The sequence below is a fragment of the Manis javanica genome, chromosome 5 (assembly GCF_040802235.1).
Source record: "Manis javanica isolate MJ-LG chromosome 5, MJ_LKY, whole genome shotgun sequence".
NCBI lineage: Eukaryota > Metazoa > Chordata > Mammalia > Pholidota > Manidae > Manis > Manis javanica.
In genome coordinates, this window is record NC_133160.1 from 102969063 (window position 1) to 102994731 (window position 25669).

Here is a 25669-nt window from a genome sequence, read left to right on the forward strand (position 1 = left end):
ATTTCATATAGAATTATTCTTTTGACACCATATATCTCAACACTACTAAAAAATAAGAACAATCATGTTTTCTTAAAAACATTTTACTTGTTTAGATGCCTCTCACCTTGTCTGAAATCTGATTCAGAGGAAATAATAGACGGACTTTCGCTGGAGGTACTAAAGACATCACTGTTGTAAGTTCTGTATCTTCGAATTGGTTCTAGGAGAATTAAGAAAACATTAGAAAGCAAACTCATTAGCTGTTCCACACAAATCAAGTAAAATATGTTTACACTTATGAGGCTAGAACATTTTATATATTGTTTTAAATTTACCAATCACTGGATGGTATTGAAAAAAATATGACTCCAATTTTGAGGCAGTTCGGAATATGGGTTAAGAGCCTGGACTCTGATACCAGATTGCCTGGGTTTGAATCTCAGCTTACTACTTGGTAGGTATGTGACCTGAGGAAAGTAATTTAACCTTCCTGAGACTCACCTTCAGCTGAAAAGGGGGTGCAGTAATAGTGGACACCTCATAGGATTATTGTGAGCATTAAATAATATACGTCAAATTGTTAGAACAGAGTGGATGCTATATAAGCATCATTGTTAACAAGAAGTTTTTGAATAACTACTATGTATAATTCTCTATGTTAGGTGATACAAGGGATAGAAAATCCAAAGACACAGTCCCAAGCTCAAATAATTTGAAGATAGAATGTATAGTTCCACTGGAATGAGATTAATAAGCATTGGGAGTGGGGAAGACTGTAGGATTGTGCAGTTGTGTGCCCAATATGAGTGGGACAGGACCTGACTAACATCTAAATTCTACCTTCTAAGTGTTTCTGACTCATCCCCTCTTCTTAGTATTAATGATTGCTATCACAAATCACTATTCATCTCATGACTGGACTACTTTATGTGTCCTTTATGTGTCTCACTTTACAGTTCACATTACTGAGTGTGAGCTTTCCAGAAATGAAAATCGGAGCATATTGCCATATTAAACTTTTTCAAACTAGTCTTGAAGATACAGTTTAAAAACTGCTTAGCTTGGTGTTCAAAGCCTTTCAGAAAGAACCTGGTTCCCAACTACATTTATAGCATTGTCTCTTCATATTGTGAAGTCACAGAATCACTTGTTAGAATCAAGTCAAAGTATAGACTCTCTTCTCCTACTCCCACAAACACATATATACACAAACATTTAAAAAGAATGTTAAAAATGTAATCCAGGTAAAACCTTTTGTTTCATGGCCTCATTGCCATCCACTTCCCCAGATATATTCTACACTCATGTTACTGAATTTGCAGATAAGTTTTAGGTTCCTTTCTGAAAGATACTCTCTGCTAGGAATGCTGTTCTCCTGCTTTTCTTTACCTGAAATCTTTTTCTTTTTCCTTTAAGAGAAGTCTCATCTTCTGTGCAAAAGCTTTCATGACCAATAAAAGCATTGCTTCCTTATTTTCATATTGCCTTATGCTTAATTGCAATTCTTCCATGCTAATAATTCTCTACTTGTTTCTTTGCTCAATCTAAATTATAAACTCGGATAAAAAGGACTGAATTTTTTAAAGATGTACCTCTACTATCTAGCAAATGTCTGGTACATGGCAAGCACAAAATACATAGTTTCTGAGTGAATACAAATAAAGGAAAAGATGAATGTTAAGTGTTACAGAAAGGTCACTAATGATTTTTAAGATGATTATTTGCATGCAGATAGGTAAGAGGACAAATCTGAAAGGTTTACAGGAACACAGGCATACCTTATTTTACAGTGCTTCACTTCAATGTGCTTTGCAGATACTGAGATTTTTTTTTCTACAAAGTGAAGGTTTGTGGCCACCCTGAATTGAGTGTCTGTCAGCCCCATTTTTCCAACAGCATTTGCTCATTTTGTGTGTCTGTGTCACATTTTGATAATTCTTGCAATATTTCATACTTTATCTTATTATTTGTTATGATGATCTGTGAACAGTGACCTTTGATGTCACTATTGTAATTGCTCTGGGGAAACCAAACCATGCCTACATTAAGACAATGAACTTAATCCATAAATGTGTGTGTTCTGACTATTCCACTGATCAGCCCTTCCCCTATTTCTCTCACTTTCTTCAGGCCTCCCTATTCCCTGACACACAACAATATAGAAATGAGGCCAATTAATAACCTACAATGGCCTCTAAGCATTCATGTGAAAGAAGAGTCACATGCCTCTCAGTTTAAATCAAAAGCTAGAAATGAGTAAGCTTAGTGAGGAGAGAGGAAGGCACGTTGAAAGCTGAGATAGGCTGAAAATTTGGCCTCTTGTGCCAAACAGCCAAGATGTGAATGCAATGGAAAAATTCCTGAAGGAAATTAAAAGTGCTACTCGAGTGAACATGTGAATGATAAGAAAGTAAACCAGACTTCTTGCTGATAATAAAGTTTTAGTGGTCTGGATAGAAAATCAAACCAGCCGTAACAGTCCTTTAAGTCAATGCCTAATCTAGAGGAAGGCCCTAACTCTTTCCAATTCTATAAAGGCTGAGAGATGCAGGAGCTAAAAAAGAAAAGTCTGAAGCAAGCAGAGGTTGGTTCATGAGGTTTAAGGAAAGAAGCTGTCTCCACAACATAAAACTGTGAAGCAAAGCATCAAGAGCTAATGTAGCAGTTACAGAAAGTGGTCCAGAAAATCTAGCTGAGATCATTAGTGAAAGTGGCTATGCTAAACAGATTTTCAGTGTAGACAAAATACTTCTGTTGGAAAAGGATGCCATCTAGGACTTTCATACCTAGAAAGGAGAAGTCAGCTTGTTACGGGCTAACGTAGCTGATGACTTTAAGTTGAAGTCCATACTCATTTACCACCCCCAAAATTCTACAGTCCTTAAGAATTATGCTAAATCTAATCTGCCTGTACCTTAGAAATGGAAAAAAAATAGGCCTGGATGACAGCACACCTGTTTGTAACATGGTTTACTGAATAGTTTAAGGCAACTGTTGAGACTTACTGCTCAGAAAAAAAGATTTCTTTCAAAAATATTACTGCTCATTGATAATGCACCTGATCACTCAAGAGCTCTGGCAGAGATGTACAATGAGATTAAGGTTATTTTCATACTTGCTAACATAACATCCATTATGCAATTCATGGACCAAGGAGTAATTTTGACTTTCAAGTCTACCTAATTAAGAAATACATTTTGTGAGTATTTGAATACACTGCCAAATACAGTGATTCCTTAGATGGACATGGGCAAAATAAACTGAAAACATTCTGGGAAGGATTCACCATTCTAGATACTATTAAGAACATTTGTGATTCATGGTAAGAGGTCAAGATATCAACATGAACAAGAGTTTGGAAGAAGTTGATTCCAACCTTCATATATAATTTTGAGGGGTTCAAGACTTCAGAGGAGGAAGTAACTGCAGATGTTGTATAAATAGCAAGAGAACTAGAATTAGAAGTGGGGTCTGAAGATGTGACTGCAGTGCTGAAATCTCATGATAAAACTCGAAGGGATGAGGAGTTGCTTCTCATGGATGTGCAAGGGAAGTGGTTTCTTGAGATGGAATCTATTCTTGGGAAGATGCTGTGAAGATTGTTGAAATGAGAACAAAGCATTTAGAATATTATATAAACTTCATCCATAAAGCAGTGGAAGGTTTGAGAGGACTAATTTCAATTTTGAAAGAAGTTCTACTGTGGGTAAAATGCTATCAAATAGCATCACATGCTATAGAAATTGTTTATGAAAGGAGGAGTCAATAGATACAGCAAACTTCACTGTTGCCTTAATTTAAGAAATTGCCACAGCCACCCTTACCTTCAACAACTACCACCCTGATCATTCAGCAGCCATCAACATTGAGGCAAGACCTTCACTGGCAAAAAGACTATGACTCATTGAAAGCTCAGATGATGGTCTGTTTTATTTATTTATTTTTTAGCAATGAGGTATTTTTAAATTAAAGTATGTACATTGTTTTGCACAATGTTATTGTCCTTAGTAGACTACATTATAGTATAAATATAACTTTTGTATGCACTGGGAAAACAAATTAGTTTGACTTTATTGTAGTGGTCTCAGTTGAACCTTCCATTATCTCTGAGATATGCCTGTGGATGGTAAGAAACTGAGAAAATGGTATACACTATTTTTTCAAGAAGTTTGAAGGTCTGAAGAAGGAAGTTTTTTTTTTTTTAATAGGCTGAATGAGTTATCAGGATCTTTTTAGCCAAGTGGAATGTCTGAGCATTGTTCTTAGGTAGTAGATATAAGTCTGTAGATAGGTGAAGAATGAAGTTACAAGTGAAAGTGAGGGAAACTGATGAAAAAATGTGCTGAAGTAAACAGGAAGAGATGAAAAACCAGCACACATGGGGTGGTCAGCTTGGCAGGGAGGAAGAACCTTTTTTTCTTAGGAGAAAGAAATGATGCTACTTGGAAAGAGATGGCAGTGTGAGAAGTAAGGTAGAAATCTCCTCCCAAAACCACACATAATACAAAAATACAGCAAATACAACTAATTCTAAAAGAGTGACCAAAAGGAAGACTGCAACAAATGGCCTACATCTGGGGAAAAGAGAAGATCTCATGGAGAAGGGTAAAGTAACAAAGCTGTGATCTGGCGGGACCCAAGTCTTCCCCCAACCCCAGAACAAAAGAGCATGGAGGGAGTAGAAGCCTAGGACTGCTAAATACCCAGCCTTGGAGATCTACTCGGGGAGTATGAACCCATATTGCATGGTGCTCTGGAGATTAGAGGGGTGGGAGAGCAAAGACAGGTGGAATACTTGGAGAGACTGAGATTCCAGCCACTTGTGGAGACAGAATAAAGGCAGACACTTTGAAAGAGTTTCCAACAGTGAGAGGGCTTCTAAAGGAGCAAGGATTATAGAGAGCTTGCTGGTCAGGAGAAAGGACAGGTGGACAAAATCATCCTGGGGCACTCAGCTCAGCAGGTTGGGAACTTTTGGGAGCTTTACGTGCTCCATCCCCATGGCTGGCAATGCAGCCCCAAGACCTCCCTACTGCAATATGCAGCCTGCCACTCATTTTTCCCAGACTGACAAGTTTGCAAACCTGCTGCCCCCATCATTGTGACAGACCAGCCAGAGGGCAGCCCCATTTCCAGCACTACAGGAGCATATCCAAGAGGCTGCTCCCAGTGTGCTCTGCTCACTGGCTCTGGCAGTGGAGGCAGGCACTGTGGCCAGGAAGCATTAAACACCTCTTTCCTCCTGGCAGGCTCCAGCACCCTTTCCAGCGACCCCAGCCATTGCTCCAGGTGCTGGGCAGTTCCAGAGAGTAGAACTTCGGTGTACTAGAGGGCACTACCTACACAAAGCTATTTTTATACACTATTCTGCAGGATTATGAAAACGCAGAGAACCTTGTTCAACCCCAAATCATTCAAGCACCAGAAAGAGGGCTAAGCAAAACTGAAATAATCAATCTTCCTGATAAAGATTTCAAAATAAAAATCATAAACATAAGCACAGAGCTACAGAAAAACATTCAAGATCTCAGAAATGAATTCAAGAAAGAGAAACTTTGAAAAATACAGTATATGAAATGAAACACACAATGGAGGGATTTAAAAGCAGATTAGAAGAGGTAGAGGAGACAGTAAATGGAATAGAAAGTAGAGAGCAGCAATACAAAGAAGCTAAGGCACAGAGAGAAAAAAGGATCTCTAGGAATAAAAGAATAATAAGACAACTCTGTAATCAATCCAAACAGAACAATATTTGTATTATAGGGGTACCAGAAGAAGAAGAAGAGAGAAAAAGGAATAGAAAGTGCCTTTGAAGAAATAATTGCTGAAAAGTTCCCCAGTGTGGGGAAGGAAATAATTTTTCAGGCCATGGAAGTGCATAGATCTCACAACACAAGGGACCCAAGGAAGACAACACCAAGACATGTAATAATTAAAATGGCAAAGATCAAGGACAAGGAGAGAGTATTAAAAGCAGCCAGAGAGAGAAAAAAAGATCATTTACAAAAGAAAACCCATCAAGCTATCATCAGACTTCTCAGCACAAACCATACAGGCCAGAAGGGAGTGGCATGATATATTTAATGCAATGAAACAGAAGGGCCTTGAACCAAGAATACTGTATCCAGCATGATTATCATTTAAATTTGAAGGAGGGATTAAACAATTTCCAGATAAGCAAAAGTTGAGGTAATCTGCCTTCCACAAACCACCTCTACAGGATATTTTAAAGGAACTGCTCTAGATGGAAGTACTCCTATGGCTAAATAGATATCACCAGAGAAAGTAAAACCACAGCAAAGAAAGCAGACCAACCAAATACTAACTAAAGGCAAAAAAAAAAAAATTCAACTACCCAGAAAACCAGTCAAAGGAAACACAAAAGATTACAGAATAAAACAGCTAACATATACAGAATGGAGGAGGAAGAATAAAAAGGAAGAGAAATAAAGAATCATCACACTGTGTTTATAATAGCATAATAAGAGAGTTAAAGTGAGATGGTTAGATAGTAAAGAAGCTACCCTTGAACCTTTCGTTACCATGAATCCAAAGCCAGAATGGCAATAAGTACATATCTATCGATAATCACTCTAAATGTAAATGGACTGAATGCATCAATCAAAGGACACAGAGTAATAGAATGGATAAAAAAGCAAGACCAATCTATATGTTGCTTAGAAGAGACTCACCTCAAACCCAGACATACACAGACTAAAAGTGAAGGGATAGAAAAGACTTTTCATGCAACTAATAGGGAGAAAAAAACAGGAGTTGCAGTACTTGTATCAGATAGACTTCAAAACAAAGAAAATAACAAGGGACAAAAAAAAGGCATTATATAATGATAAAAGTATCAGTCCAACAAGAGGATATAACCATTATAAATTCAATGCACCCAACATAGAAACACCCAAATAGGTGCAACAAATACTCACAGAATTAGAGGGGGAAACGGAAAGCAATGCGTTCATTTTAGGGTACTATAACACTCCACTCATTCCAAAGAACAGATCAAGCAGTCAGAAAATAAGTAAGGAAACAGAGGCCCTGAACAACACATTAGAACAGAAGGACCTAACAGATATCCACAGAACACTCCAATGAAAAGCAACAAGATACACATTCTTCTGAAGTACATGTGGTAAATTTTCCAGAATAGATTACATTAGTAGGCCACAAAAAGGGCCTCCGTAAATTCAAAAAGATTGAAATTCTACCAAACAACTTCTCAGCCCACAAAGGTATGGAAATAGAAATGAATTACACAAAGAAAATGAAAAAGCCCACAAACACATGGAGGCTTAACAATATGCTCCTAAATAATCAATGGATCAATGGCCAAATAAGAACAGAGGTCAAGCAATATATGGAGACAAATGAAAACAACAGCTCAACACTGCAAAAAAGTCTGAGACCCAGTGAAGGCAGTTCTAAGAGTAAAGTACATAGCAATACAAGTCTATTTTGAGAAAGAAGAACAATCTCAAATGAATACTCTAAAATCACAATTAATGAAACTAGGAAAAGATGAACAAGTGAGACCCAAAGTCAGTAGAAGGAGGGAAATAATAAAGATCAGAGAAGAAATAAAAAAAATTGAGAAGAATAAAACAATAGAAAGAATTAATGAAACCAAGAGCTGGTTCTTTGAGAAAATAAACAAAATAGATAAACCCCTAGCCAGACTTATCAAGAAAAAAAAAAGAGTCTACACACATAAACAGAATCAGAAATGAGAAAGGAAAAATCACCATGGACACCACAGAAGTGCAAAGAATTATTAAAGAATACTATAGAAAATTATATGCCAACAAATTGGATTAACCTAGAAGAAACAGACAAATTTCTAGAAAAATACAACATTCCAACACTGACCCAGATAGAAACAGAAAATCTGAACAGACCAATTATCAGCAATGAAATTGAACTGGTAATCAAAAAACTACCTAAGAACAAAAACCCTGGACCAGATGACTTCACCACTGAATTTTATCAGACATTTAGAGAAGACCTAATACCCATTCTCCTTAAAGTTTTCCAAAAAGTAGAAGAGGAGGGAATACTTGCAAACTCATTCTATTAGGCCAGCATCACTCTAATACCAAAACACACCTAAAAAAAAGAAAAGAAAAGAAAATTACAGACCAATATCCCTGATGAATATAGATGCAAAAATACTCAACAAAATATTAGCAAACCAAATTCAAAAATACATCAAAAAGATCATCCATTATGATCAAGTTGGATTGATGTCAGGGATGCAAGGATGGTACAATATTTGAAAATCCATCAGCATCATCTATCACACATCAACCAAAAGGACAAAAATCACATGATCATCTCCATAGATGCTGAAAAAGCATCTGACAAAATTCAACATCCATTCATGATAAAAACTCTCAAAAAAATGGGTATAGAGGGCAAGTACCTCAACATAATAAAGACCATATATGACAAACCCACAGCCAACATCATACTTAACAGCGAGAAGATGAAAGCTTTTCCTCTAAGATCAGGAACAAGATGAGGATGCACACTCTCCCCACTTTTATTCAACATAGTACTGGAGGTCCTAGCCACGGCAATCAGACAACACAAAGAACTAAAAGGCACCCAGATTGGTAAGTAAGAAGTTAAACTGTTCCTATTTGCAGATGACATGATATTGTACATAAAAAACCCTAAAGAATCTACTCCATAACTACCAGAACTAATAACTGAATTTAGCAAAGTTGCAGGATATGAAATTAATACACAGAAATCTGTTGCATTCCTATACACTAATGATGAACTAGCAGAAAGAGAAATAAGGGAAACAATTCCATTCACAATTGCATCAAAAAGAATAAAATACCTAGGAATAAACCTAACCAAGGAGGTGAAAGACCTATACCCTGAAAACGATGAGACATTCAAGAGAGAAACTAAAGAAGATAACAATAAATGGAAACACATTCTATGTTCATGGGTGGGAAGAATCAACATTTTCAAAATATTAATTCCAAAAGATTCCTTCCAAAAGAATCTATAGATTCAGTGCAATCCCTATCAAAATACCAACAGCATTCTTCAATGAACTAGAAGAAATAGTTGTAAAATTCATATGGAACCACTAAAGACCTGAATAGCAAAAGCAATACTGAAAAGGTATAATAAAGCTGGAGGAATTACATTCCCCAATTTCAAGCTGCACTATAAAGCCACAGTAATCAAGATAATTTGGTACTGGCACAAGAAGAGAGGTATAAACCCACACATATATGGTAAATTAATATAAAATCAAGGAGGTATGGATATACAGTGGGGAAAAGACAGCCTCTTCAACAACTGGTGTTGGCAAAACTGGACAGCTATATGTAAGAGAATGAAACTGGATTACTGTCTAACTCCATACACAAAAATACACTCAAAATGCTTCAAAGACCTGAATGTAAATCACGAAACCATAAAACTCTTAGAAGAAAACATTGGCAAAAATCTCTTGAATATAAACATGAGCAACTTTTTCCTGAACACATCTCCTTGGGCAAGGGAAACAAAAACATTTATGAACAAATGGGACTATATTAAACTAAAAGTTGTGCACTGTTCCTATGGCAATGTGTAGCTGGAGAAGTAGACGTAATATAGGAGACTCTTACTTTGTCTAGTTTTGCATATTGTCAACATAATTATGAAATAATACTGTAATTAATGGAAAGAGTTTTAAGACTGAAAATCCAAGTATTTACCAGTACCTTTAAAAAATGGTTCTATTCTACCACAGGGAAATCTCATGGTAAAAATAAGATAATTATTTTAAAAAATTCCTCTGGTTCAAAACGAATGTGATTTAAAAGTATTGTAGAAGATGTCAAATAATAGTTTTATGTAATACTATTTAAATTTGATATACATAGTTACTTATACATATACAATATATATGTATATAAGTATAGTTAACATATACAATATACATTGTATTTGATATACAATGGTTACTTAAGAAAAACTGTTATTTTCAAGTGGTACTGAATTAATTTTTTTTTTATTGTTATAGAATCCTCACACTAAATTTCTGAGTTACTGTAGCACTGCAACATACAGGACAGTAAAACCAACAAGGCCAAGGATAGGACCCAAATATACAGACAACATGATTTCTTCACCTTATGAAGAAAAGTAGGAAGTGGCCGTAAGCCTGTGCAGTAGGCAGAGGAGAGCACTTTAGTCAGTTGTTATGCCATGCAATAACCATTTCACATCCATATTAAATGAATTCACTGTTTCATAACTCTTCCTAAAAAGTGTCTGTAAGACAGTAGCCAGATTTTAATGTGAGTTTCCATTGTTTGGTGGTGCTTTATAATTGTTCTTACATTATTTCCAATGTCCATACTTCCTTTCTCTCAGTAGCCTTTGTTTTGTTTCCTTTTTCTTCAGTGCACTCTGACAACACTAGGAAACTTATTTCAATTCTTGGGTTCTTTCTATAAGACAAGTTAATGTAACTTTGATGAACTCCTCTTAAAAATACAACAATAAGTCATCTTTCCTTGATGAACTATTGGTCCATAAATGTTTTTAGTGACACATTTCGGGGGAGGGAGGGCTCTGCCTTATGACGCTTTCCTGCATTACGGCAGGGCCCTAGTACTTCAGAAACACAAATCGGATAACTAGCTTGGCAGGACTATTAGCGGGTAGAAAGACTTTTTTTTCCTTCTAAAACTGGGGTGGTGGGGGAGGTGTCTACATTAATGAAAGTGGTAGGATCTTTTCTGTGAGCTTTTTGGGTTGTGGAATGTATCTTTTAAAATGTTGTTAGCCATGTTCCTTTCATGTAATGGCATGGCAAGTATTACCAGATTAAAATTCCCAAGCAATATTCACCACTCAGTCATGCTTTTAAGAAGGTTATAATAAGATTAAAGTTCTCAGCCAAAATTCACTACTCGGTCATGCTTATAAGAAAGGTTAATTAGTCCTACTAAGTATGGGCTTTCCATTTCTGAATTAAATAATAAATTTAACCATGTCAAGTATTATGATAACATTACAAGTCCTTTACCAAGCAAGATCATCCTGCATTGGTATATGCACAAAGGCACATTTGCCACACTTATAGATCATCTGGGCAGAAACATTTCTTGGCTTTCTGAGATGACCTACATAAAGGCATCCAGTAGACACTAACTAGAGAGCAGCTTTCTTCCTCTGTTCTGGTCTGCAGAAGAAAGGTAATCCTTAAAATTCATGAGGTTTCCTAACTCTATTAACAAATTTTCTTTTGGGAGGACACTACATTTTCTGACTATATTTAAATGTATAATATTAGCACATTAGATTTGGTCCAGATCCCAGGAAAGTGGTATTAACTGGGTGATTTAAAACACACACACACACACACACACACACACACACACACACACACACACACACCTTCTTATTTATGAACAATTCTGGACAGGAAAACAGAGAGTACAGTAAAGTCCTCATGTTCTCATCTCCCATCATCAATATAATCTAGCAATTGCTATTTTAATTAGGAAGTATAAGACTTTTTTTATAGATGCTAAGTATTTATAGAATATTGCTAAGTTTTGAGTGACAAAGTTCTTGAATCATGTGCAATGGATCTATTAAAAATATTAAAATACACACTTAATAAAATGTACATGTGACTATTTTCATTGCAATGTTAAAATTATAATAGCAAAATTTTAAGCTTTTTCCATTACAACTACAGAACTGAATTTATTTGTCTTCTGTGGCATAGACTCAGTATCTCATTTGTTGGTTTGCAAATTTCTTTTCTCAGCTAGTAAATACTTAAATGATGCCTACATTGTACAAATCACTGTATTAGGGTCCATTCGGGGTCATGATTATATATCATTTCACCAGACAACTTTCTTCTCTTTGACTTCCTATGTGCACTTAGTTCTTAGATGTAGAAAATAACTTGTAGGAAAAAATCATAGTGTAGAAATAATAATGAGAGCAAAAGAACAAATTGGAGATTAAGATCTGTCTGAACACATGATCAGAAAGAAGCAGCAAATTTTATGTGAATATATGTATATAGACACATAAAACATATAAGGAATATACTTCCTCCAAAAAATATTTTGTAGAATAGAGGTGAGAGAATGAGAATAGGGGCTATGGAAGAGTGGCTTAAAGAATTAACATTTGGATAGAAGTCTAGTTATAGAGATTATGTAGTCATAGATACTCTGCCAATTTAACATACCTTTTAATTTCTAGCACTATTTTACCATAATTAAGAATATGCTATTTTTTTTGTCAGAATACGAGGTACAGAAACCTGACAAATATTTTATTATCCTTTACTGTAATCTGATCCTCTATACAAAATTCACTCCATTATATTGAGTCTACTTACACAGCAAAAATAAAAAGCAGCTTCTGATGGCTAGCGTGTTTTGCCATAAGTTCTTCACAACTAAGAGTCACAATTTCTACCACCACTTAACACACTTAACACTTTAAACATATAAAGTTGTGGCCTGTGATTATGAACACTATACTTATAATACTTAACAGATTATGAAGACTTGCATTATATTCTGAATTTACAGAAAGCCGTTTCAGATGAAATGTTCAAATCTACAATCTTTACATTAAAATGAATCTAAGCCAGCACAAACTGTAATTTAAAAACATCATTTAGGAGTGACACATATTCAAGCTCAGACAAGTAACATGCAGAAAGTGAGACAGCCAATTGCAACATCAAGAATTAGATAACTACAAAAAAAAAATGTTTAAAGCTCTGCCTTTTTAAGGTTATACGGGCCCTAACAAGTAAAATATTTCAATTTTCAAATAACGTAGAGAAACAAAAGTAGTAACATTATATATTTGTGTGTAGTGTTTTCGTTTATGCTTTCTTTCCAAGGGATTAATTTTAAGAGATTAGAGATATCTTTTATATGTTCACTGGAGTCAACTATATTCTATATTATACGATGCTACATAATACGTGAATAGAATATATTCTAAAATCCCTTGGGGGCTGGGCATGATCAATAAAAATTTTAACCAGGAGCAACAGAACTCATGCAAGTATGAATGCATAAATGAGGAAGGATATATGGAGGAATGTTCTGTGGACTATAAATTACTTTATAGGCATAAAATTTGTGCAGTGTAGGAATGGCACAATAATGAACTGCTTCCAGTCTCCTCCATGGGGGTCTTATCTGTTGTACTAGCCACAAATCTGGGCCATGACTTGCACCTAGGCTGGCTGAATCACTCTTTTAGCATCCTCCAGGACCCTATGTTCTTATGACTTTACTACCCACCCCTTTTAGAGCTTTCAGAGAGTACAGAGTTCTAAAGGAAACTGTTGGCTGGTCAGTCTACGACTGACAAATAGGTGATTTTTCTCAGAGTTGGACAAAACAGAGGAGAAGGAGGTGGGAATTCTCCTCACTGTATATAGAATTTATCAGAAAACCTGTATCCTATATCTGAAATAGTACCACAAAATATGCTAAATATTAAATATTAATAGCCACATTGTAATATTCAGTTTAGATTAACAAACACTTACTGAGTATCTATTGTATGTCCGGCATAGTGGTAGATGCTCAGGATACAGGATACAACTATGAATTAGACCAGGTCAAATTTCTAATGTCTACAGGAAGATAAACAAGCTCCTCAAAACAAGTAATTTCAGTGAAAAATACAGGTCATTATCCTAAACTGAGAAGGTGAGAGAAAGTCTCCTGAACCAGGTAATGCCTGAAATCTTTGATAGTCTTAAGGCAGAAAGCTGTGTAAGTAAAGGCATGGAAATAAACTTGGCCTGTAATGGAAGGAGGGAGAGAAGAAGGGAAGTTGCAAAGAGACAGAGAGATTGTGTACATAGTGTTGGAGTGAGGTATGAGACTGCAGAGATACAATCATGGACAGCCTTAAATGCCATGATCTAAGATGCTAGAATTTTATTTTGTTCAGATAATGGAATGATATTAAATGTCTGAAGGCAAAGAAATATATTCGGACTTTCATGGCAGAGAAACAGAGGACAAATTGTAACTAAGAGATCAATTTAGAAAGTAAATAGTCCATGGGCAAAAGAAGGAATTGAGATATTGGAATAGAATGAAGAAATATTTTGGAAGTTAAAATTGCTAGGTCTTAAAATTGCAATGATTACTCACTCCTAGTAAGATCCATTTTAAATCATTCTCACAACATATCATTCCATGCTTCTCAGAAGGTGTCCATGTCAAAGCCAAACTGGGTTATGTTCACTAAGTATGAGTTAGATTTAAATTAGGTTCCTAATTTCTGATAAGGTAGCCTATGAATTCTATGGACTAAAAAATTACTATTATGCTACTATGTCTATATTCATAGTTTATATTGGCTTCACCATTAACTTTCCTTAGTGTTTAAAAATGAAATTTCATTTTTCCACTTGAATAAATCAAAAGAAGAAAGGTAAATGTCTATGATTTAATTTAAACTAAAAAACTTACTGTACACCTCTTCTCAAATGCCTCTCAAACTACATCTTTCCTCAATTGAACTTTGATATTTTATATTAGACAAACTTTTGATGAGAATGGTCTGAAGTTGCACTACACTAATATGGTGGCCACTAGCTAAATGTAGCCATGCAAGTTTAAATAAAATAGTCACTTCCCCCATTACAGAAGCCACAATGCAAGTGCTCAATAGTCACATGTGGTTTTTAACTACTGAGTTGGACATTAGGTACAAAACATTACTTCTATTTAACAAGTTCCATTGGATAGTGCTGGTCTACAATACAAATCTCTTTAAAATTCAGCCCTGGAAACATAGTAGGCACTTGATTCTTTTGGGCTAAGATGTTAAATGCATCTATAATAGTGTGCTTTTCAGAGAATACATGTGATATTTGACCATTGTCACTTAAAATCCAAGCTTATTCACATTTATTTCTGTGAAATTGATGTGTGAAATAGGAACTATATATTTAAATTATTTTAGTTTATAGAGAAATCCAAATAACGATCATACATATTTTAATATAAATAATATATACTAAAATGTATATAGATAGATCTTTGCTATTCAAGAAGGAAATTAGGTGAAGAAATAAAACCTGATTAGTTCATCTTCACTACTTTTGGATTTTAGAAAGAGAGTTAGGTTTTGAAAAAACTTATAATCTCTCCATCAAATGTCACTAGAAGTATCCTACATAATGAATTGTAATACTTATCAATCCAACCCCATGCTTTCCTGAAATGTAATTGTAACAATGTATTAACTTTCAAGTTCAATCTTCGCATGGAAATGAAATATTAAGGAGCCTCAATAACTAGAACAGGCTCACATACTTTAGTGTTTACATATTCTAGTTGCACAATACAGAGATTAAGCTGTATTCACAGGGTAGTCATGAAACAGCAAAACAAGGCTAGACCAGAGTTACACTGAAAGAAAGGAAACAATATTTGATATTGATGTAAAGTAGATTGACTCAGAATTCCTAAAATAAGTGATATTTAGCCATGGTCACTTAATTACATCTGTTCTTTTTATTTTCCCTTCTACTATTTATTATACAGAATGTAGAAGAGTTTTGACTGTTGGAACCAAAATACTATTCATGGTCCCCACCCAGGGTGTGGAGTACTGTTCATACTATATTCAGAGTACTGGCTCCAGGTCAATTTCTCATGATCAGGAATGTGCTGCCAACCCACAGAGCAATGGATAGGGTGTGTGTAGTAATTAAATCACAAGAGAGACAGTGACAGACTCCTATTACAAAACAATTTCTCAGATCTTGAGATGAAGTAGAGAAGGTTGGAAAAGAAAACACTGGGAACAAGGAATAAAGTAAAAGAGTAGAATAGGACAGTCCTATGCTAGGTGAAAAAGGTCAAATAAAAGGAATAAAGCAAAAAGAGAGTGATACCAAATTTTACAACTAGTTTTCATGAGAGAAACCTGTTAGGTTTCTTCTTGCCCCTTCCCTACTGCTTCATGTTTGTCGCACTTAATCTGAAAGGTTAAGTGTTAATAATCACAGTAATAATCTTATAATTGTTAACCTTCAACTATAGTTTCTTTCTTGGGATCTTTTTTTCCTGGCTTTATAATTTTGTTCCCAAAGTAATCATAGTACCCAATGCTAATCAATGCTTTTTGACAGTCCCTCCTTGATCTCATCAGGATTACCATCTCACAGGTTCTACCATTGTCCTAAAGCTGCATCAAAACACTGTCTACCACAGTAGGAAATGGGATACAATGAAGCTCTATTTTGGCCCCACCCAGTGTTGGCTTTCTGCAGGAAGAAATGCAAGTGCCTCATTTTGAGCTTTCTTTCATAATATCTTGATTTACTGTATTAAAAATTACATGATTTTATTAGGAAAAGACAAGTTTTTTTTGGGCAGTCAGTTGAAATATTAAGGAGCCTCAATAACTAGAACAGGCTCACATACTTTGGTGTTTACATATTCCCAGGAAGTAAAAAGTTTTCCTGATAATGTATCTGAAATATAACTGGTTTCTATTTGAAACTGGAATGGCAGAGTGGGAAAAACTCTTTTTCTGGGATCAGAAGACCTGGGTTCTAAATATAGCTCTGTTTGAGTTATGCATTATCTATCTCCTTTGGCAAACTAGCCTATTCTGGGCCTCTGAAAATGAGATGTTCAGTCTAAATGGTAGCCAGATTCTTTCTCATACCATATTCCATGATTTTCACATCTGGTCTTCCCTGTGCTACTTGACTGGTTTAATGTTGTGAGCTAAGAAATTGCTGTGAATGTGATTTAGGCAAAGGCTTCTTTCAAGAGGCTGGGGCCTAGGCTACAGGAAGGGCTCTACATCTGAGATTGGAAGGGACAGTGATCTTCCCTATTAGCTCAATAAAGTTCTTCTAATACCCAAAAAGACAAACTCAAACTTAGCAATTTCTTTTCTTCTGATTGTTTCATTAACCCAATAGACACTGGAACACATTTTTTTAAACACTAGCAATGAACATGTGGTGGGAATCCTTAGACTAGAACTCTGAAATCTGTGATGGAAATCTATAATCTCCTGTAAGGATGGAAACTCTATCATTAATTAGTTATGTGATCTTAGGTATGTTAGTAAATTTTCACAAGCCCAAAAATGTGTGCTCTGAGACCTCTTCTAATTCTAACATTACTGATACTCAGTAGTAACTGTCAAGTTTAAAGATAACAAAAATTGCACAGAACATTGTTAATATTTTTAAAGCCTTCAAAACAAGAATGTTCAAAAAGAAATGAGTATAAGAAAATGTGTACGTTAGTAACATCTACTGTTCTGCTTGATTTATCACACATAAAAGGATCTGTGGAATCTACTTTTTCTGAGAATTAAATGAGTTTAATGGTATTTATGTTATTTTTTCTTCTTTGTACACTATTATTTTTTCTTCTTTGTATACTAGCTAAAGTCTTCATATTAGCAATCTGCACTTTTGTTTGCACAGATAACATAAATTATCTCACCTTTGGGAAAAAACCCAGCATAACTCAACTAAGTAACTAATAAGAATTACTGTTTTTGAGTTCCAAACAGCAAACATTCCTTTCAAATAATGTTTTTAGTCTGAAGCAAATATAATTTATTACTACTTGCAATTTACTATATAATAATGGAGATTATTTAAGGTGCTGTAAGCATTTACATAATAAACCAACATTTTCAAGGTGTTTTGTTTAACTTGGTCATAAAATATACTCTGGGAAAAAATGGATAGGTTCTTTGTGAGAGCAAATGCTTTTGAATAGAAGTGCTCTTCAATAGAAAAGAAAGATTTCAGGATGGAAATTGCCGTATCAAACAATTCAAAGCATATTTTATTTTTAAAAAGAAATCTCTTCCTTTTCTTGCAACTCTTATACTGGATCTAAAATTTCTACATCTGGGAATTATGTTTCATAACAAGTTGCCATTTTTAACAAATAAGGGTCTACAAAGATCATTCAGTGTCTTTGCAGATATATATACCTATTTGGAAACAAGTTGGTCTATTTGGGTTTCCTTAGCACACATACTCATGCACTTATTACCTGAAAAGATAAAAGGCTCATATGCAAACTAGCTTGATCCTCATTTTATAGGTAATCAAAAATTCACCTATTCAAACAAAATGCATTCAACAGACTATTACAGCATAATTTAACAGTCTAAATAGTTTTTCATTTAGTGCTTGATTTCTTTACTGTTTAACTCTCAAACCAAGGTTCAAATATAAAAAACACTTCCCTCAAACTTCACTAATCCACATTACTATTAATTTACCGAATATTATATCAAATAATCTTTTAAAACACACACAAAACATTAGAAATTATTTAATTTCATTATGAAATTAGGTTAAGAAATAATTAATGCAACCTTTTAAATGTGAGAAATAGTCACCAAGATTGGCTTATATCTTCACTTACTATATTTTGAGACTATTACAGTTTTAGCATTTGAATAATTGAGGGATTTTGAATTTTTTTTTTCCCATAACAGGCATAACTGTCTCAATGAGGGCACTGCTAATGAGGTTAGGCTAAATTAATATTCCTATGCTAGCTGTTGTGCAAACCACTCAATAGTCATGAAATACAACCTCTTAAAGAAAAAAGTATTTTAAACTACAGAAGTGTGCACTCTTTGCTCTCATAACTCTGAAAGTTTACTGATCAAGAGTTAAACAGTAAAATTACATAAAACAGATTTGTTTTTATTTTCTGTCTTGGAAAGTTTGCAGACCAAGATTATACATGAGCATCTCATAAAGTTGGCTGTTTTTAAAAATGCATGTATATACAAACCCTGAATATCAATTAAGTGTTTAATAATTTTCTACATTATTTCAAATTCTTTACTAATTTGCAATGCCTGAATTGAAAAAAAAATTGCAAAGCTTTTTTTTACTAGAAGTAAAGCACAATGTGGAGAGTATGTTCAGTTGTAGAACTATACTTAAAACTTAAGCAGCAGAACAAACCTTTATTTAGCAAAATACTTTAAGGGTAATCTGTGAATAAAAAATATCCTACTGGAACAATGACATTATGGAACATGACCCTTGATTTTATGATTACTCTCCTTGAACTAGAAAGCACCTTAAAGTTCTCTTTAATCATCCACGTCCCAGAGTTTGTCGAAGAGGCATGGGGAGGTTATAAAATCTTTATCATCCAAAATGTAGATTAGATTGGTAACTCTATTTTGTTTTTTCTCCCATCTTATCTATATTAAAAATAGTCTCTATCCATATCTCTAGAACATAATTTTATTCTATATAAATATATTCTATATATTTTGAGCTTTGTGTGTAAAAGAAGTATATTTAAAATGGAGCTTTGCCCTGCAAATAAGAATTTAGCATCTATAAAGTTATTTGATGCCCACATACTAATAATGTCATAATTGGATTTATTAATCACTCTACAGTCATTATATAATTAATCTATTTTTGTTAAGCACATTTTATAGATGAGGCAACTTAGACTTGGAGTGAGTAAGCCCAATTGCTGAAGTAAGGTAGCCAAATAGCGACTAAATGGAGTATATAATTCAACCTAGACTGTCTGACTCTAAATCTATAAACCTAAATAATTATAATATTAAAAACATAGATTTAAAATTTCATTCCAGACCAAACAAATTATAATCTCCAGGAGTCATGTGCCAAAATTTGTTTTTTGAAACTGATTTGGGAACTACTGTATTATCACCACATTAGTCTGCCTTTTTAAGATTGCTGATTTTGATTAACAGCATCCATTTCCATGAGTCAGTCCTTTATGGAAGCCTCCCATGAAATAGTACATGGTAGAAAGTTCTGTGGAGGATCAAAAAAAAAAAAGCAAAAACATGGCTCCTGCCCTTGAGAAGCTTACAATCTAAACATATATGACTCAAAATATTCTGTCACAAAAAGTGATGGAACTGGACATGTTTAGTAGGGATGACTTTGTGGAAACAGTGTACTTTAATTAGATGTTGGTGGAAAGGAGAACAGAAATTGACAGAGAAGAAGAGATTAACCTGGGTACAAAGGAATGGTTTAATAAACCTTTTTTATTTCAAATCACATTTTTAAATATTTCAATTCAACTCTCAAACACACACAAAATTACTGACCTTCTACATTCATGGCTTCTCTCAGAATCTGGAGTTTCTTTTGTCTTTCTCGGATTCGGTCCAAAGCACTTGATATTGCTGAGGAGGTGGGCACTTCTCGTGTGTGAAACAATGGATCCATTTTCTGAGGGCCAAAGATATCCAAGGCTATGCTTCCATCTGAGTATCTTGCTTCCTTTTTTCTAGGAGTAGTTGAAGTCCGTACTGTTATTGCTTCTGGGAGACAATGTTGGTATCTGCCAGTCTTTCCAGAAGAGAAGTCTGTGTTACTTGTGCAAACCAAGTCCATGGATGAAGCCCAAATCTTCTTCCTGGGAAGCACAGCAACGCCAGGGATATTTCCTGGGCCACTAGTTTTAAGCTGGTAAGGGGAGCAGGTATTTTCAGAATCTTCATGTCCAGAATTATTATCTGATGAAATGTTCTTGAAACAATCTTCCTCATTTTGTGTGTCTCTGATGGACAAAAATCCCATAGATTTACTAAGCCCTTTGTTAAGAAAGGTCTGATGAGAGAATGGAGACTTGTGTATGTCTAGTACATCAGAAGTAGAGCTTCTTCCTGGAATGATAAGAATCTATCATGTATGCATGGAATCTGTAGAAAATAACCGGAATGTAACCTTACAATTTACAATGAAGATAGTGGCAAAATTCTAAATTCTCCAAATGGAAAAATCAGAGACAAAATGGGATGGTGGTGGTGGGGATAGTGAAAGAAGATAGAGATGCTATGTTTGTATAACTTTCTGCAATCCAATGTTTCTTATTTAATGAAACAATATATTGAATTTTTTTGAGTAGTATTATTTTATATTCACCACAGGTGAACTATTTGGTTTTAAAAAAATAGATAAACATTTCTGATACTATCCAGTTGGGTAAAATAGTAATTATCCATGAAATTATTTGTGGGTAATAACAGAACGTATAGTGGACTCTTTTAATTTGTAAAGGTATAAATAAAACATGTACTACTTCAGTATAAGACCTTGGTATTTTCTAGCCATTTAAATAAGTATGTTTAAAGAAGAAACAAAGAATTCTTACTATATTCTGGATGGAAAAAAACTCTAACATTTGGAATTCTTGTTTCAAAGTTTTATTATGATTAGATATGTTTTCAGATAATTTGATTGTGTCTAAATTATGTAAGAAACTTCATTTTTCCATGGCAGACCATCACATACTAAAACAGTTTTTCCACTTGAAGATAATTTATCAGTATTTGTCAACTGGAATAAAGCTAATTCTTATTTATACTTTAGTCCTTGATGTAGTTAAAACAGTAAGTCACTCTAACTTTTTAAAGGCAGCGGTCTGTAAATGCATTGAGACATGGCAAAAATGCCCAACCATAAATTAATTTTTTTAATCCACAGATTCAGCAACAAAAAACAATCTACTTTTTCCACATTTTTTTCTGTATGTCTTTTCTGCATTTCTTTTTTCAATAGGGGAGCTATATATATATATATATATATATAGCTCTTGAAAAAAGAAAGGTAGAAAAAAACTTTATAGTTACTAACCTAATAGCCCATAAGCAGTGAAGATTTCCTGTGTGACCTTTTATGATCTTTTTTTGATAACCTATTTGCTATGTATACAATATAATGACTAAAACCTTCCCCATAATAATGAATTGCTTATTAATTTATTTGAGGAAGCCAATTGCCTCTTCAGGGTAACAACTATAAGCTTTAATTCCCTGACCACAAATTTTACCTTAAAAATCTTAAAAAAGTGAATTCATTTTAGAATGGCAACAAATAACTGCTCACTTGAGAATGAGATTAAAACATTTTCCTCTTCAGGGCAACTCATCTTCCCCTGAACATGGATCCACTTAAGGTACAAATAAAGATATATCAATATTTGGGGCATGTCATATGAACAACATTGACAAACATATACCACAGCACATCCAGACACAGACTGTCACAGACTCTAGCTTCTAATCTAAGATAATTTAAAACAAACATATCTCTACACTTACAGTATTTTAGGGGCAAATTACATTCTTAAACCACATACTGAAACTCATTAATTTAAAATGTTATTTTAAAAATAGAGAACAGAGATATTCTTGAAAATTGATAGACTAGATAAAAAATAAGAATTGGAAGGATTTAAAGATTATACAATATTGATGAATGGAACAATCTGCCTTCTTTTACTATCTTGACTACCAGCAAGGAGTCAAAAATTGGGTAGAATCAAACAAGTGGGTATTTTGGCAACATCATCAGTTCATGGTCAACCATTGTGGACACTCAGTTCATGCGTTAGCAGTTTACTCCCCACCATGACAGCTTCATCTTTCCTCTTTCCTCAAATTTCCCACCTTCATTCCCTCCTCTCTTTTATCGATGATCTTGTCTTATATTCTACCAAGAAAACAGAAGCTGTCAGAAGAGGGCTTTCTCATTTTTCCATGACAGATTCTACACGCCTAGCATGTCTGTAAATCTTTCTCCTGTTGTCTCAAAGGATGAAATTCCTACCAGTCAAAGGCCAATTCCTAATATGTGTTTGATTCCCTCCTTCTTTTCCTTTACATCTTTGGTTAACTTTTTCCCTCTCTGCTTCTATTTTCATTATCTCCCTTTTCTACAGAGTCATTCCAGTATCTTCATAATAAAAACCAGACAGAACCAAACCTCTCCTTTGTTACCACAATTCCCTTCAGCTATTGCTGTCTTCATTTTTTCACTTCCCATTCATTATTCTACCCACTTGAGTCAACTTCCATCTCCTTCACACCTTGTAACTCTCATTAAGTATCACTAATGACCTCCATTTTGCCAAATTGAGTGAACACTTTTCTATCCATACCTTATTTACCTCTCAGCAACAACTGATAGGAATGACAATACCTTAAATGAATCACTTTCCTCTCTTCACAAGCCTGGTTTCCTCTTACCTCTCAGACTGCTCATTCGTAGTCTGCTTTTTTCTCCTCCTCTCCTGGATCCAAGTGTCAGAGTTCCTTAGGTATCAGTTTTAGAACCTTATCTTTTCACTTTTTCCTTGGATAATTTCATTTATTAACAATGCTTTAAATATTATATACATACTGACAACTCCCAAGTTTACATTCTTGACCTTTTATGGGAGATCCAATCTCATATAATTGGAACTTATATTAGAGTATCTCAGAAGCACCTCCAACTGAACATGCTTAAAACTAATCTTTTGCTTCCCATATCCAGAGATGTCCATTTTACCCCAGTCTTTCCAGTTTCAGTAAGTGGCACCATTATCCAAGTGATTGCTCAAAACAAAAATATGGGTACCCTCCTGAAATCCTTTACCTTCTTTGTTCTCCATATCAAATCCATCAGGGAGTACTGGCTATTTACATTCTCAAGATATCTTACTTCATGTGATTATTTCCAAATCCACTGCACCACCCTATTTCCAATAACATTATCATGTGACTAGACAACTGCAATGGCTTTTGGAAAGGTCTCCCTTCTTCTTTTTAACTACCCTCCACTCAGCAGCGAGAATTATCTTTTCAAAATATAAATTCCAGGATGCAACTACCCTGCTTAATAAATCTCAAAGGCATAAACTATTCTACTTTTAAGTAAATCTAGCCTCCTTTTGGATCTGCCACTTATATAAATCCTTTTGAGTTTCATCTCTACTGCCCTTACTCCATCCGGGACACAGGTTTTTCTCTGTTAAGTTCTCTTACACATTATGGCCTTTGTACAATACATACTGTGTTCTCCACCCTAAATGGTCATTAGTATTTGCTAACAATATATTAATGGGCATGGTATCCTAAAAGAATCATGTCATCCTAATTGCTAATAAGGTGGCTCTTGGATAACTACTGCTTTACAAATGCCAGGTTTTTATTGTCTTCATGTAAATTAGATATAACAATATTTCAGTTCATATTTATTAAAAGTCCACAAAGTTATTAAATTCTGTAAGGTAGTTATAATGAAAAGAATTCATTTAAAAGTTTGCACTGATCTTCCACTCTGTTTCTATAAAACATGCCAAATTTCACTATGGTTCAGTTTGCTTTATATGTTTCAAAAATCACATTATGATAGCTAACTTACAATTTTATCACTATTACTAAAAAAGATGATTTTTTACCATAATTAAGGCCTCTTCTGGTACCTGACAGGACAAAAAAAGGAATGGTGAAATAGGAAGAGGCATGAGAAAGAAGGGTTTGTGAGGGGGGGGGGCACAGGTAAACATAAAAAGTTGTGGAATTGTAAAACAAGGTTCAAAATAATATGTATATACTTGTTAAGAGATGGTTGAAAGTAAAATTGTAAGAGCTATGAGCCACAAAAGCATTAAAGGGACAAGCTGAGTGTGGACGACCTTTTAAAGGAAGAGAAAGGAAGTAGCAGGAAAAAGACGCTTTGAGCAAATGGTTTCTCCAGTGGATCTGTTAGCCTAGGATAGCTTTTGGTTACGTTTTGGAGGAAAATGAATATACATCTTTAGGGAGGTACAGAGAGGGGTGGATTTCAGCTGGTACAAACACACCGTTCTTAAATCATACATTACTAATTGGCAGGAGTCTCGGTGCATTTTGTCATGTCAATGTTTACTATCTTTGAATACATTAGATACGAAATTGCCTAATTAACACTTAACAGATGGATAAAATGCATAATAACATCACATACAGCAATACAATATCATGATTGCTTTATGTCACTAAAGCACTAGGGACAATTTTTCACTAATCTGGGAACTCAAAATGAGAGTTCAAATACAGAATCTGGTCATGTAAGTGAGGAGAAACATGAAATTCTAGTCATTTATTAGGTGCTTAACTCTTCTAGACCAGCACTATCATTCTGATCTGATCATGGTGCAGATTTCCCCTCAAGCTTGGCAGGAAACGTTTGATTTCTTTCTGCTTAGTGAAGCCATTTTATCAGTAATGGCAGTATAAAATAAAAAAGTGGGGGCAGACAGCTTACTAGTTTAGACCTTAGCTTCTGTAACAGATCGGAGAAGTAAAATACAAAGAGAGACTTTTTTAAGGTCATTTACTCTTTTTGGTTGAACTATCAACTTAGTTTTAGTTGAAAAATCAAATTACTTAGATACAAGGTATTATTCCTAAAATTTCATACTTTTGTATCTCACTGAGCATCTTGACAGTTTCTTTACTGAAAACTGTGATCAGAGTTTAATAAACAAGCTATCACTGCATAAAGTTTTTAGTTTGGTTTGCATCATAGATGATGCTTTGCTGCAAGCGACCATTTATAGTTAAGAACTGGTACTGTCCAAAAGTAAGAATCTTCTGCCCCAGAAGAATATTTCTTCTTCACAAGGTAATTTTTTTTTAATCTTAAAGTTTTTATATTACATTAGCACATGAATTTGATTACTGGCTGCTATTTGCCTCTGTCTGGTAACAGCTATAATTGATGTGTTACATTGATTCTGTCCTTGAGATGTGGTTTTATAAATTTCATAAAGGTAATTAAAAGAGCCCTTGAACAATACTATTGAGGAAAGTAATGGCTAAAACAGGTTAA

At 34.5% G+C, this 25669-nt stretch overlaps 1 protein-coding gene across 11 annotated transcripts in view; it reads right to left on the reverse strand.

Annotated features, from left to right (window-relative positions):
- The window catches only part of PTPN13 (protein tyrosine phosphatase non-receptor type 13), a 245364-nt gene that overhangs the window by 105824 nt on the left and 113871 nt on the right, over positions 1-25669 (reverse strand). For 9 of the 11 annotated variants that reach the window (XM_037021141.2, XM_037021143.2, XM_073237332.1 and 6 more), the window contains exons 7-8: positions 20134-20694; positions 107-202 (exon numbers count right to left, since the gene is read on the reverse strand). In XM_037021141.2, the coding sequence (XP_036877036.2) occupies positions 107-202; positions 20134-20694 (657 nt within the window). Of the gene's footprint in view, positions 1-106; positions 203-20133; positions 20695-21916; positions 21981-25669 lie in introns of all 11 variants that reach the window. The other 2 variants (XM_037021147.2, XM_037021144.2) reach the window with 2 other exon arrangements.